Source organism: Magallana gigas, chromosome 3, assembly GCF_963853765.1.
Source record: "Magallana gigas chromosome 3, xbMagGiga1.1, whole genome shotgun sequence".
NCBI classification, from domain to species: Eukaryota; Metazoa; Mollusca; class Bivalvia; order Ostreida; family Ostreidae; genus Magallana; species Magallana gigas.
In genome coordinates this window covers 13,669,972-13,683,528 of record NC_088855.1, presented here as the reverse complement: position 1 = coordinate 13,683,528, position 13,557 = coordinate 13,669,972, and the positions used below count along the sequence as shown (strand labels likewise).

At 35.2% G+C, this 13,557-nt stretch overlaps 2 protein-coding genes across 19 annotated transcripts in view; one reads left to right on the top strand and one right to left on the bottom strand.

Annotated features, from left to right (window-relative positions):
- The first annotated feature begins 40 nt into the window (after positions 1–40).
- LOC105331932 (probable tubulin polyglutamylase TTLL9) lies at positions 41–8,356 on the top strand. 10 transcript variants are annotated; one of them, XM_034481962.2, is made up of 19 exons: positions 41–183; positions 274–424; positions 1,018–1,070; positions 1,250–1,336; positions 1,809–1,856; positions 2,569–2,613; positions 2,918–2,962; positions 3,253–3,309; positions 4,132–4,164; positions 5,201–5,312; positions 5,627–5,712; positions 5,833–5,866; positions 6,004–6,138; positions 6,228–6,359; positions 6,717–6,804; positions 6,926–7,047; positions 7,142–7,275; positions 7,530–7,774; positions 8,140–8,356. In XM_034481962.2, exons 2-19 carry the CDS (start codon positions 407–409, stop codon positions 8,208–8,210), a joined length of 1,545 nt encoding a protein of 514 aa, XP_034337853.1. In that variant the 5' UTR covers positions 41–183; positions 274–406; the 3' UTR covers positions 8,211–8,356. The 10 variants fall into 10 exon arrangements, with proteins under 10 accessions (XP_034337853.1, XP_034337858.1, XP_034337855.1 ...); XM_034481963.2 differs by having other exon boundaries at positions 126–198; XM_034481967.2 differs by lacking the exon at positions 3,253–3,309.
- Positions 8,357–8,403: 47 nt separating this feature from the next.
- Positions 8,404–13,557, bottom strand: part of LOC105331933 (inositol 1,4,5-trisphosphate-gated calcium channel ITPR1) — a 64,694-nt gene continuing 59,540 nt past the window's right edge. For all 9 annotated transcript variants that reach the window (XM_066078550.1, XM_020068788.3, XM_066078551.1 and 6 more), the window contains 17 exons: positions 13,378–13,527; positions 13,164–13,265; positions 12,992–13,075; positions 12,721–12,897; positions 12,472–12,574; positions 12,260–12,378; positions 11,991–12,160; positions 11,719–11,868; positions 11,244–11,405; positions 11,012–11,138; positions 10,797–10,920; positions 10,335–10,510; positions 10,071–10,223; positions 9,881–9,958; positions 9,679–9,798; positions 9,458–9,595; positions 8,404–9,369 (listed from right to left, as the gene is read on the bottom strand). In XM_066078550.1, the coding sequence (XP_065934622.1) occupies positions 8,812–9,369; positions 9,458–9,595; positions 9,679–9,798; positions 9,881–9,958; positions 10,071–10,223; positions 10,335–10,510; positions 10,797–10,920; positions 11,012–11,138; positions 11,244–11,405; positions 11,719–11,868; positions 11,991–12,160; positions 12,260–12,378; positions 12,472–12,574; positions 12,721–12,897; positions 12,992–13,075; positions 13,164–13,265; positions 13,378–13,527 (2,691 nt within the window). In that variant the 3' untranslated portion in view covers positions 8,404–8,811. The remainder of the gene's footprint in view (positions 9,370–9,457; positions 9,596–9,678; positions 9,799–9,880; positions 9,959–10,070; positions 10,224–10,334; positions 10,511–10,796; positions 10,921–11,011; positions 11,139–11,243; positions 11,406–11,718; positions 11,869–11,990; positions 12,161–12,259; positions 12,379–12,471; positions 12,575–12,720; positions 12,898–12,991; positions 13,076–13,163; positions 13,266–13,377; positions 13,528–13,557) is intronic.

The window sequence follows — 13,557 nt, the reverse complement described above, 5'->3', positions numbered from 1 at the left end:
GAATTTTTAATATCAATTTTATCAACACTCTCTTAACGACAACAAGAACGGTAATTGGTCAGACAACTACATGTTAATTATCAGTTTTAACATCGTAACGAATTCTTTTGACACCGTTTTTTCACCACTTCCGGTTACGAAAGAAAAAAATGTCGACAGAAACTTTGGCTTCCCTAGAAACAGGTGGGACCAAAACAGGTACTTGGTAATTCACGAAAAGTTGTTTGAAGCGATTTTCGATTTTTATCGATCTCTAGTTTTTGTTATTTGCAGATACACCTATGCCATAAAGAAGTGAAATGGACGACACTTCGTTTTTTTTTCTTCACATATCAACAATTTGAAGAGCACCAAACGGTGCCAAACTAACCATATTTAGTATATTGATCCCCTTTAACACAGGAAAATGTCAAAAGGAACAAAGGTAATTTTTCAAATAGTTTATTTTATCTTTTTTGATCGCATTTTATATAACTTCTTTGAAATTTGCCATGGTTTATTTTTTTAAAAGGATATTGCAATATATGTGATCTATGCCTATAATAGTCTGTCCCAAGATATTTATGTCACACATTTTCTCACATTGTATCTATATTTATAAATACCTTGGAATTCAAATGATGTGCATTTTATAATATGAAACAATCCCAAGTTTTTCCTTTGAAATGCTCTCTCTAGCTTACATGTAATTAATTGTCAGATTTCAATACACTGCTAAAAATTAAAAAGCCTACACTCTGGGATTTTCCATCGGAAAAGAGACGAAAGTAATTGTACGCGTATGATACTTTTGAAAAATTGTCCGCATATATTTGTTCTGCCCATTTCTAATGTTTTAAATGGACTGTAACAGGTGAAACTGACCTAAGCTGTATATATATTTCCAATCTGCCAGTTAATGTTCCGCCGTCTTAAGCACCTGTGGACAGCTTTGTGTGTATAAAGGTCTTGAGAGTTTGTGCTGAAAATCAGGATTTATTCATGTCTAGCTTTCTTATAAAATGTTGTTCATCATAGGTCCCAGGTTATATGCAAGGGAAAGGAAGTAGAAATCCACGAGGCATTATTGGGTAATTATGTGCATGTATAAGCAATATTATTTCAATTTCGTTTCACTCTTCAGTATATCTTGATTTTTCACTTATAGGATTTTTTTTATTGCAAATAGTAGAAAATCAAAAGCATTCATTTTAGTTAACAAAGCTTTCTTGGAGTTTTATATGTAATGAAAAAAACCCTAAAATTTCAGTGACAGAGAAATCCGTTACAAATGTTCCCTACAGAACACAATTCTAGATGTGCTGCGTGGAAGACCAGGTTGGCAGGAAGTGCCAGGGTAAGACGTCCATCATTTTTCTTATTTTAATGATTTGAGGGGTGAGTGATCAGTATATGTACAGCATGGCGATTGTTGATTGAAAAATTTGTGCATGGATGTCTAGCAATTTCACTCTTAGTCTAATAAATTCAGCCAATTAAAATAGTTTAGTGTAAAAAATTAAGGTTTAATTTAAAACTACCTGGTAAGACACTGCAGGTCATTATATTAGAAAGTTAAGATTTTAGTGATTTTGAAAACTAATTGGCTTTAATCACAAAGACTTACAAATTCATATTAAAAGTAGAATATTTAACCTTACTATATGTATCAATCATAAAGAAAGTTTTTTTCACAATTGCTTGCTATAATGATGACTGTGTGATCTGAAGCTATGACAAAGGATTTGATGAAGCATTTGATCATGAGCTGTGTGTGGTTTTGTTGGGGAATGGAATATGTATTTCTGTTGTTTGTTTTCATGTTGCAGTCAAAATAATATCCCACAAAATGTTCAGGCTAACCCGAAACAGCAGGGGTAAGTTCAGCATCTGAATCTGTATATATATTTTAAAAAAAAATTACCCTTTGGAATAATATTGTATAATGTATACTGGTACTAGTAATGTGTAAAATTGTGTCATACTCTAACGATATATTACAATTCACTTATTTACTGTAATCAATGCATGAACCATGTATTTTACAGTTACATTACATTATAATTATTGACATGTGAAATTTTAATTACTATATTTAAATTGATAACAAAACTTACAGGAATATCCATACATTTCATGGTGAAGGTTAGCATTAATGAATAACTTTATATTCAGTAGATTAATTGATGAAAAATAGATACAGGTACCGGTACATACTTTTACCAATGCCTGCCAACCCAAATTTGTTTTGTAATACAATAATTATGTATTTTATAACTTGAGTAGGAATTCCATACACATTGTGTTCTATGTTTTACCACGATTAATCATTTTGTGAATGTTGAAGTATTTAATGTTGGTGCGTCCTTTCCGTTGTGTTTTTATATTAAGCATTAAGCGATCACTTGCGCTATACATAGAAATGCGGAAACAAGACAACTATATGCATAAGCATACTTTATAAAAAAAAAAAATTTCTGTAATAAGCCACCAGCATGAACAAAATAGTCTCAAATCTCAACTAATTTTGCTAATAAGAAATATTTTGAATCCTTGATTATATAACACAGATTTCTAACTCAATTTCAGTCAGCAATCCACCGGTCAGCAACCCTCTAACACTGGCAAGTCAGGGTAAGCCGTAAGTCTGTCCTATAGCTGATAGAGACAGACTCTTCCACTGTGTCAATACAGAACCTCTTACTACATATACTATTTAACTCAAAAATCTTCACAAAACTCAAGAAATCCGTTTTACATAAAAGGTGTAATACGGTCTCATATGTATAAGTAATTCAAAAATCCTGGCAGAACTCTACAAATTTGTTGCTATTTAATTTATTTTTTTATAAGGTTTAAGGAGGATTTTAGACCAAATTCTATTGTACTTTTGATGAATGTTATCAACCATTTTCCTTCAATGTTGGGTAAATTACAGATCAGGTTCTACTAACCAAGGAACAACCTTTGGAAACAAGGGAAGGTAAAGTCATTGCCATGGTGATAGTTGCTAAGCACTTTTGGGATTGAGGTGTTTCCTTTATACAGAATGAACAGTTTCTCAGTCTTTTTAGTTTCTTTTTAGAAAAGAAAAGAAAATTCCATTGATACATGTATAAATCCTCCATAGAGTTTAGAATCTAAAATCTCAGTTATTGAATTTAACAATAAATGCATTTATTAAAAGAGTAAAATCATAAAGTGTACGAAAAAATACATTATACACATGTATTTTGGAAAACACTTGAAGTAAAGCTGTAGCTTTCTGCTTAGTGTAAGAAACCCCCAACAAGGGCCTGGTACACAACCTGGAGTACCCACAAGACTAGGGTGAGTGTGAGGACACAGATAATGTAACCCCTCTGTATCTACAATATGTTAGACAATCCTTACTAACTGTGGCTGACAGTGGATAAGACTGTTTGCAATATATAAGTATAGGCATGGGTTCTTTAATACATAGCATGACAAAAATATCCAAAGTGTACAAAACTCTGTTTTTCTATTTCTCTTTCTTTCTGTTGCAGTTTAAATATCTCTCTCTCTCTCTCTCTCTCTCTCTCTCTCTCTCTCTCTCTCCAATCTTTGAGGCTTAAACATACTTCTGCATACTAATAGAAAAAAAGGTATATAGAATATTATCCCCTGTGGCATGTTATTTGTTGTTATACTCTTTCCTATATTGAATTCTACAATTGCTTGTGCATTATTTTTCATAATTTTGTTTTGCGCTTGATTGTCATGCAAAAGGTATTCTTTAAAAAAAATTACTTCTTCATATTTAAGTTATGCAGAAGGAAATACTTCTTATTTCAATAATGCGCATTCAAACGGTTTCAGAACCCACTTTCTGTCGCCTTGCATGCCGTTTTCCTTTTACGTTCCGTTGCGTTTTACTGCGCGATTTTTGACGTCAATGCGAACTTTTGTTTTTCAGTTTATACTAATGCACTTTATAAATGTTGATTGTTTTGTTGTCTTCGAATTCATCGGCTCATATATCACTATTTTTTGCTTATCTCTCTTATTTGTGTGTAAGAAATTCAGTATTTCTATAGAAAAAACTTTGTTTCATACATTTGTAGAAGAGTTTCATCCCATTTCATTGCGTGTTACTTAGTTTAATGTAGTGGTAACCTTTTGACCTTTCAGTTTTCAAAGTATTCCTCCTATAACCAGGAACAGGTAAGCTGTCCGTCCTCTAGCACGTGCTAGCTCTCTATTAATGTTTCCGGTCCGTGTCACCATCATGCACCCATCCTATTAAAGCCTAAAAACCCCGCCTTAAAAATAAATTATTTTATAATTGTTATAATGCACATTGGATGATACATTCCATCTCCAATTCTTAATTTACTAGTGTTTGATTAAGCTGAAGTATTGTGTATTTAAATTTTAATTTTGCTAAATTGCTATATAAGAGAAGAATCCTTTACACAAAACACGGACCTTCCTGTGCTAATATCACGGAATTGTACCACACACTGCTCCTTCTTCGACCTGACTTTTATTTTTATCATAGACCATCATTGCATTTCCTTCTACATTATATCCTCTTCCTTGCTTTTCCTTGCTGAACTATGTATTTAATTGTATCCATGTATCTATATACAATTTTAACTGTATTTATTCTTTACAGGGCTATTCTATTTTTCTAGGCCAGAATTTATAATATGCCTAATATGAATTATCGACAAAGATGAACAAAATTTATACAGTTTTCATATCTGTCAAATAGACCTTTCATGCATTTTTTTCTTTTTCAGAAAATACTATCAAGTGCACACCTTTTTTTGGTTTTAATTCTATAGTGGAAGAAAAAATGCACATTGTTTTTCTTTTTAAATTGCAATTTATTACAATTAATAATTTACGCACATTTTGAGACCTAGATAAAGCGTGGCGGGGAATGCGAATTTATCCGCAACTTTTGATTAAAAAAATATTAATTTATTTTTGGTATTTCCTGAATGACTTCGCCATTCTTAGACCCTGGTGATGTATATTATATACACGTACAAGCCATGCTTTTATACTATATTTCTTATTATTCCATAAATTTATTTAAAAAAAGAAGATATAAAATTTACAAAATAAAATAAATTGTTAAAAGAGTTTACTATTTAAGATACAAAAGAATATGAAAAATTGTGTTAAGTATGGCCATTATTGTAACGTTAGCTATGACCCCTGTACTAGCTGGGTACACGTGTACTTGCAGTGACGGAGACTGGGACTTTTACTGGTGTGACAGGGAGTGGCTCGCTCAGAACTACGACACCATGTTCCTGTACGAACACCAGAAAATACTACACTTCAGGAACCACTATGAGGTGACTAAATAATCAAAATTTCAGAATTAGAACCTTTAAAGTGTTATCAAGTAATGTAATTCTACTTGAATATAATAAATATCTTTAACAGATAAATATCTTTAACAAGAAATCCAGGATAGATAAGATTTTTTGCGGTTAGACGTATTATTGTCACAATTTTTCCACCGCCCCTCGAAAAAATATCTTTCAGTGGTTTTTGTATTGTCTAGTTATAGAGGGGGATATAAAATTATAGCATTCATTGGATTTTGTTGATACAAAATGATTAAACTTAAATTGCACATTGAATCTGTACCTTTTATCCTGTATAGCTGACCAGGAAGAACTTGATGGTCAAGAACCTGAAGCGTCTGAAGAAACAGACAGAGCGAGAGCTGGGCAAGGCCGAGGGTCAGAGGTCAGTGTGTGTCAATTTGTTTAAAATTTGGGAGTGGATTACCTGTAGTTAAAGATTCTACTAGCTTTCTAATACATACACTTTATTATTTACTGTTTATTTAATTTTTGTTCAATTTAGCTTTGAATTCTTCCCAACAACATATGAACTTCCCGTAAGTAAATCTCAAAATTTTTGACATGCTACATTGTATGTTCATACTATTGATTCATACTCGCATTATTTTTGTTTGCGATTCCATCCTTGAAATAAAGTGATAATCATATAATCCCGTGTTTGATATTTTCATAGTCTGAATACCACATATTTGTGGAGGAGTTTAAGAAGAACCCAGGGATTATCTGGATCATGAAGCCAGCCGCAAGGGCGCAAGGACGGGGAATATTTTTGTTCCGGAGACTGAAAGACATTACAGACTGGAAAAAGGTATAGAAATGTCTCAATATAAGACTTATCCAATTATATTCAAGTATGAATTAAAATATAATTAACTGATTTACTATTTTTTATAACAGGGAGAATACCAGCCTCTAAGCGATCCAAACCGAGAGGTTCCGGAAACTTACGTAGTCCAGCGGTACATAGAGAATCCGTATCTTATCGGCGGCCGCAAGTTTGACGTTCGAGTCTACGTTTTAGTAGTATCCGTATGTGATATTTCCCTTTTGCACTGCTTACATGTTCATGAATCCCTTCCCCCTTTTAATTAAAGAAGCTTTGAAACACCAGTAGAATTTTTCCGACTTCGAGTGAATGTGTTTGATAAATTAAAGAATATACTTGAGACTTTAGGTAAACGTGAAAATACTGTGTGTATAAATTTATATACTATCGCAAATAGTACTGAAAATCAGATATTGGACATAAAGAAAATACACAGTATCTTTATATGAATACGAGTTTATTTCATATTTCATCATTTCACTTTGTGTCTGCGCGCGTGTCCGTACACCTTCACTTACATTTATAATTTGTCACGTTACGCGTTTCACTCCTACTTGCAGTACAATCCTCTCAAAGTGTGGCTATACAGAAGCGGCTTCGCTAGATTCTCCAATACCCGGTTCTCTCTCGATTCCATAGAAGATACATGTATCCTTTTAAACTTGTACAAACAAATGATGTTGGTGATAAAATATTCAGACACACCAGAAACAGTGACATGGTGTGAAAGAGTTTAATTTATTCTGAAAATTTCTTTATCGTTTGCAAGATGTTCATTTGACAAACGTTGCAATCCAGAAGAATGCGCCGGACTATGACCCTGATAAAGGTTGCAAATGGTCCACACAACAGCTCAGGAAATACCTTTGTGCCAAACACGGAGTAGAGGCTGTACGGCATTTATCAAGCCATCTTATTCCGAGTTTTGAAATACTTGATATGGATATGCTCTATGTAGTCAAATTGGTATACATCTTTATTGCAGGTCAAAAACGCATTCAAAGGAATTGACAACATCATCATCAAATCACTGCAGAGTGTTCAGAAAATCATCATCAACGATAAACATTGCTTTGAGATGTATGGATACGACGTCCTGTTCGATTCTGATCTCAAACCGTGAGTACCCTATCTATACATGACCGTTGATACAGAGATGCATTTTACAAAAGAAATTGCACCAAAGTCGTAAATATTTTTAATGTTATGGATTAATTTCGATTTCGATCTCTATTTTTACCGGCACATTGATTTGTCTGTGATTTATTAACCTTTATTAATTCGGTCATAAATTGTTAACACTTTTAAAAAACGATGCCCAGGTCTAGATCTACCGTTTTAAGAAATAAAAAATAGGATCCCGTTCTTGACAGGTGGTTGATAGAAATCAACGCGTCTCCCTCACTGACTGCCAGTGGGAAAGAGGACTATGACCTCAAGTTTGGTCTCCTTAATGACGTTTTAAACGTCCTTGACCTGGAGAACCGCCTGACCGGTAAGGAGAAGCGGATAGGGGGCTGGGACTTGCTCTGGGAGGACGGTCCTATCCTAGCTGACGACGGTAACATGGAGTGTACCCCCAACGGGACTACAGCGTCCATCCCCAACTCATTTCTAGGTGGGTCACAGTCTGTCTTTACAATACTTTACAATGATACATTTCTAAGTGTGTCTCAGTCCGTCTCCATACTCTACAATGATATACATGTATGCGACTATGAAAATTGGTTGACTACTATATATATATACCGTTTCTCTTTAAAGTATATGTACACTGTAATTAGAAAAGATGGCTTAGTATTGTTTGGGGGTTTTTAAAGGTGAAAATTATAGTATCGTTTACGGAATTTTATTTTATTAAGTCAAGTTAAGCACACGATTACATATAGGTTTTCTTTTACTTAAAATAATTGAATAAAATGAAATAAAATTCATTAAAAAGGACAATGGTGTGATACATTTGCTTTTGTTTGTAACTTTTAGGCTGCCATAACGACAGGAAGCGACAGTTACGTGAACTGTTTACGGCCGCTCAGTCCATTAAGAAGTCATGATTGGTGACGTGCAAAGATGTTTCAAACTTTAATGTCATCCGATTCATAATCACTCAAAATGTCATCTTTACAGTTTATGTTTTGTTGGTGTTTGTTCGGGCATGATGTACTATATTTTTGTGATATTAAAACACTTTTGTAATGAATTTCAAAGTTAGCCATTATTATTTTTAAAACACAAACCAAACTGCTGTTCAAAATTAAAGCATTTATTTGAAATTTAGGATGTTAAAATACAAACATGTATAAGAGAACCACTACAATAATTTTCAGTTAAGCTCAAAACCGGGTCATTGTTATTACAATCAGCATGAGTGTATGTAAAGCACATAATCCATAAAACACAGTATAACCGTGATTCTATATTGCACAACAAGTATGATGTCAATGAATAAATACAAACCAAGAACAAGGAGAAATGGCGTGACATATACAAATGTATAAAATATACAGCTAAAACAAGAAAATAGAAATATCCCGTATTTATTTAACAAGAATGCTGTCTGTTCAGGATTTTACATACAATCCATTAAAATTTCAATACAATTACAAAAAGGCATAATCAACGTTTATAATACTCCTACAGACATTTTCTTCACGTCTATAATCTGGTCGATTCTCGTCCACTCTCGTCATCAGTCTCGTCTTCCACGAGAACACGGAGCTCATCCCCGGACTTCCGTTCTTCCTCACCAGTCTGCTGAACCAGCGAAGAAATTCCGGGAATGGACAAGGCACGCTCCCTGAACGCCGGCGGCATGGGGTCCAGCATCCCCGCGGTGGAGAAATCCTCCTTCAACAAGTCGTACTCCTCGTTGATACTTCCCACGGAGTCCGAATCCTCAGTCGCCGCCACTTCAGACTCGTCCGACTCTCTCAGCACGAGTTTGGCTTTCTGTTCTATCGCGTCCTTCTTGGCGTCTCTTCGGTCGAGGGTTCCGTCGGGCGTGGTTGGGGTTTTCTGTAGACTGACGATGCTCGGGGGTCTTGACAGAGACCGGTCCGACTTGGACTTGACCACTATTTTGTCGCTGGACTGTGATTTGGTGTTTTCATTTCCGTTACCGTCGTCGTCCTGAATTCCGAACATGAACTGACGGTGTTTTTCCTGCCATCTCTTCTGTTTCATTTTCTCCGCTTTGCGTTTCTTCTCAGTTTCCTAGATTTCAAAAGAATGACGCATTAAAGAAAGGAAAACTCAACGTGAAAAAGTAAGAGCGAATTTTCAATTTGAATTTTACTCTTACCTCTTCTTTCTGTTTTAATGCAATGGAAGTAACTCTGTTTAAGAGTTCGTCTATTTTAGACTCGGTCGAGTCTGTGTCTACTGAAGTAAGGCAAAGGGCTCGGTTCATTGGGAAGAAATCGTAGTTCTCTAACGCTACCTGCAAATATTTTCAAAAGACATGATGTTTGCCAAAGAACTTGAGACGGAAAAGTTTTAAAACTATTGGCTATTTTTACATACAAGTTTGTGGACGTAAAGTTCTAACGCTGTGAAGTCGCTCGTCTTGACATCTTCGAGATGAATCAAGAAAAATACATAGGCCCACATGTTGTGTTCATTTCGAACGTGGTGGTCAAAGCCCTGCAGAGCAAGAATATTACATGTATAACTTGACTTCAAACAAGCGAAAAGATTTTAGAAGAGTAAAATAGAAGGCGCTCACCTTCCCATTGTGCTCAAAATCGTAGCTATTTCTGCTGCAAATGAAGCACGTGTCTTTCATGTCAGATTCAGCTCGCCACTAAAGATTGATAAAAAAACGTTAGTGTTAAAACTAAGCATAGCTTTGATAGTATGTATTAAAATTGATACAAGTTACCAATTAAAAATTATGTGCACAACTTATTTCGTACCTTGAGGTCACGAAGCTCCGAGAATGTGTCAACGATGATACCAAAAATAATGTTCAAACCAATGGTGGTGATGAATATGAAGAAAGACACGTGGTACAAAACTAGCGGCCAAAACGTTTCAAATGAATCGTTCACGCCATTTTGTTTGATATTCTGAAAGAAGGAAAGAAGACATGTTTGTAAGTTTCGCAATATCATTTTCAACGACTTTGTTTGACACTAATTAATGAATAAATCAGTTTATTTAATACGTTTTATACTCACATCGAACATGTCCCCAATGAGACCGTATCTGATGACGGTGACCGTGCATTGCCATAACGTGGAACAATACAGGTACTCGCCCGGGGAGAAGTAAGCACGGAGTAACGAAAAACCAACCAGTGCATAAATGTATATCACAATGAGTCCCAGAATAGCCACCCACAGCAGGGACACACCTACAATAACAACAGCCAGAATGACACTCGTGTTCCTGATAACGTTAACGTCTTCAACGGGCGTAAAAATGGATGTACATGACTGTAATTGGTTGCTGAAAGGTATGCCAATTATTTTGAAGGATCTTCTTGTTTTATGACGTACGTTGCAAACCAGTAACTTATAGGCAGGGGTGAAAATATAGCATATGGTTCGGCAACTTTTCTTCTAACCGTAAGCTAAAGTCAACAAAAAGCTGGAATTGAAACTCTGCCATATTTAACTACTTGAACAATTATATATTACCATTCAGTGTGACGGCTTTGATGACTCCACTGAGTAGTTGGTTGTTGTTGACAATGTTTAAGAGATGGAATGCGAAAAAATATCCATGAAATTTCGTACCAGCGGCGGACATGGCTAAGAACATCTGAAATTGAAAGTTGAAAAGGGAATAAGGAAAATCAAAACAGTTAAGGAACGACAGTCTACTGAAAATCGATATCAGAGGAAAAGAGTACCATATAATAAAACGTTGTGAAGCTAAAGAATTTGACATCTAGCTTTGATATTTCATCAGGTTTTTTCTCTGTGAGATCGTCGCTTTTCTTTTTACCGCTACCATTATTTCCACCGCCACAGAGAGCTCTGCACGAAAAATATAAAGCATAAAGCAACATTGTGAAGCAACAACACTAAATATACCAAAGTCAGCGTCAGTAGAACACTTTTGATAGAACACAATGCCCATACCTGAAAGGTGCTTTTACTTCCTCTTTAGTTGGAAACCTCGGATGATTGGACAGGAAGTAACTGATCAGCACAAACAAGGATAGAAGATTGTGTGTACCTCCCAGCGCATACATAGCCAGCGTGTAATGGTCATGTGGCACGTAACCAATGCGTGGGATAGGACTGAACAAAGAAACCATCCGATCTTAGTTTATTATTTATAATAAAATGTTTATCATGAAATTGTAGACTTTACAATTTTGTAATAACTTGGGTCTTCCTAAGTCAAGGGTTTCTGATCCGCTCCGCTCTACATACCGGATAAACGGTTTATGTAGAGCGGAGCGGATCAGAAACCCTTGACTAGGGAAGATGAATAAACTATTGCAGCTATTTGCGTGACATGTTTATTTTAATAGAACGAATTCTTGCTCCAAATATGAAGTAATTGAAGATGTTTATAGGGTGACAAGAAAATTTGAATGGAATGACTTACTCTTGAAGTAATGCTCTATCCAGTGTCTGGTTCGTTATTGATTGGTTGTGTTTGTCAAAGTCTTCACGAGAAGCTTTCGCGTTCCACGTCACCAGCATGAAAAGGTTGATAGCGAGACTCAAAATAGTTGCTCCATGGTTCCACAACAGCCTAAATGATAATAATGATAAAAAGCTAAATTTATTTTTTTTGCCTAAAAGACATTCACGGAAAAAACGTACAGTTTTCAAGAGAACAGCGAGCGCAATTTCAGTATCAAAAGCAAAACATACCATCCTTTTGTAAACATCATGGCTATTGGGTTACAGAGAATTTTCCTTTGGTAGGAAATGTCCTGCATGATGTCACGGGTCCATCCCATCAGGTCCCGGATTTTGTTGCTAGGCGACGATCGATCAACATTCCATTTGAGGTTTTCCTTGACCTCTTCTCTTAAGAAATTCTGTTTGCAAATATCATATAAAAGTAATGAATGGGGCACCTTTTATATTAAGAATAATTCAAGTAAACTGTTTACCGGTATTTGCAATTAATTTCAAACCTTATTTTTTACTCGGAAGTTGACTTTCTGCAAAACGTCGTCTTTGATTAATTCAATTGACAACGAATTCTTTTTGTAGAACTCGTATGCTTTTGCTTGGTCTGGCGTTATTTGAAGGGCTGCATTGAAGAAAAAGAATAAAATAAAGTGTTATAAAGTAGTGCTCATAATAAAGGTACATGCAATGATAAAAAATATGACATCTGACTTACTTGTGCTCATCAGTGGATCAATGTCTTGCATTCTTGCAAGAATAAGGAAGAAAGTAAAGCCAACCTCCATCAATGTCTCCCGCAGCTGATTCTTCTGAGTACCCTGTTGAAGACACAGAATGATTTGAAATTATCAGCTCTCGAGTCTTAATTATTCATTGACCTAATGCTTTAATACCAATTGTCAGCAGTATAGCAATATCGAAGAGATATATACCAATTCTTGCAAAAATATTCTATAAATCTTACCACAAACCCTTGTAAAATACTGCCTCCGACAACAGCCAATGAACGTGCAGATTTTAGGACGCTTCCTTCTTCGGTTGGGGATAACTCCTCAAGAGAAGGCTTTTCTGATTGGTGCGCTTCATAGCACAACGTCATACAACGAAATATAGCCCCCTTGTCTAATGTATCTTTCACCTCCTGAAATTGTTGGTTACAATCGAGATAATGTTTGGAGCGTTGTAAAAGACATTTTTGACTGTTTTTTTAAATATATATTTTATTTCCGTCCCACCTTAGCTACTTGCGACTTTCCTGGTCCATTTTCTTCAATTAAGGAGATGATCACTGAGGCGATCGCTTGCCGTAACTCAAGGATCTAAATGTAGAAATAACAAAACTTTATTACTCTTACTTGATAAAACGATCATTAATTAGTGATTATTCTAAAAATTAAGTCAGTATACCTTCTCTGGTGCACAATCAGCTATGTCTCCAGCCCTCAAAATGAAATTAATGTAGTCCACAAGCTTCCGGTCATACACAACTACCCTATTCTCTTGATTTCCCTGCAAGTTAAGTTTTATATATTAAATATTGCAATATTAAACAGACTTATCTCTACATACTTAATGTGGAATTAACATTGTTAATTGTATACTGGTATAATAGTAATATTACCGAGCAGAATTCGTTCAGGGTGTTGAACAGTTGGATGATAAGATTAATGGTCTTTTTGTTGATTGTAGTGTAAACAACATTCAGGAATTGTGCCGTCTCTCCGACAATGTTAAACGATTTGACGTTGTCTGGTTGTTCTCGGAGGTAATTCTGAAAAATAAATTATGAAAGTGAAAATAA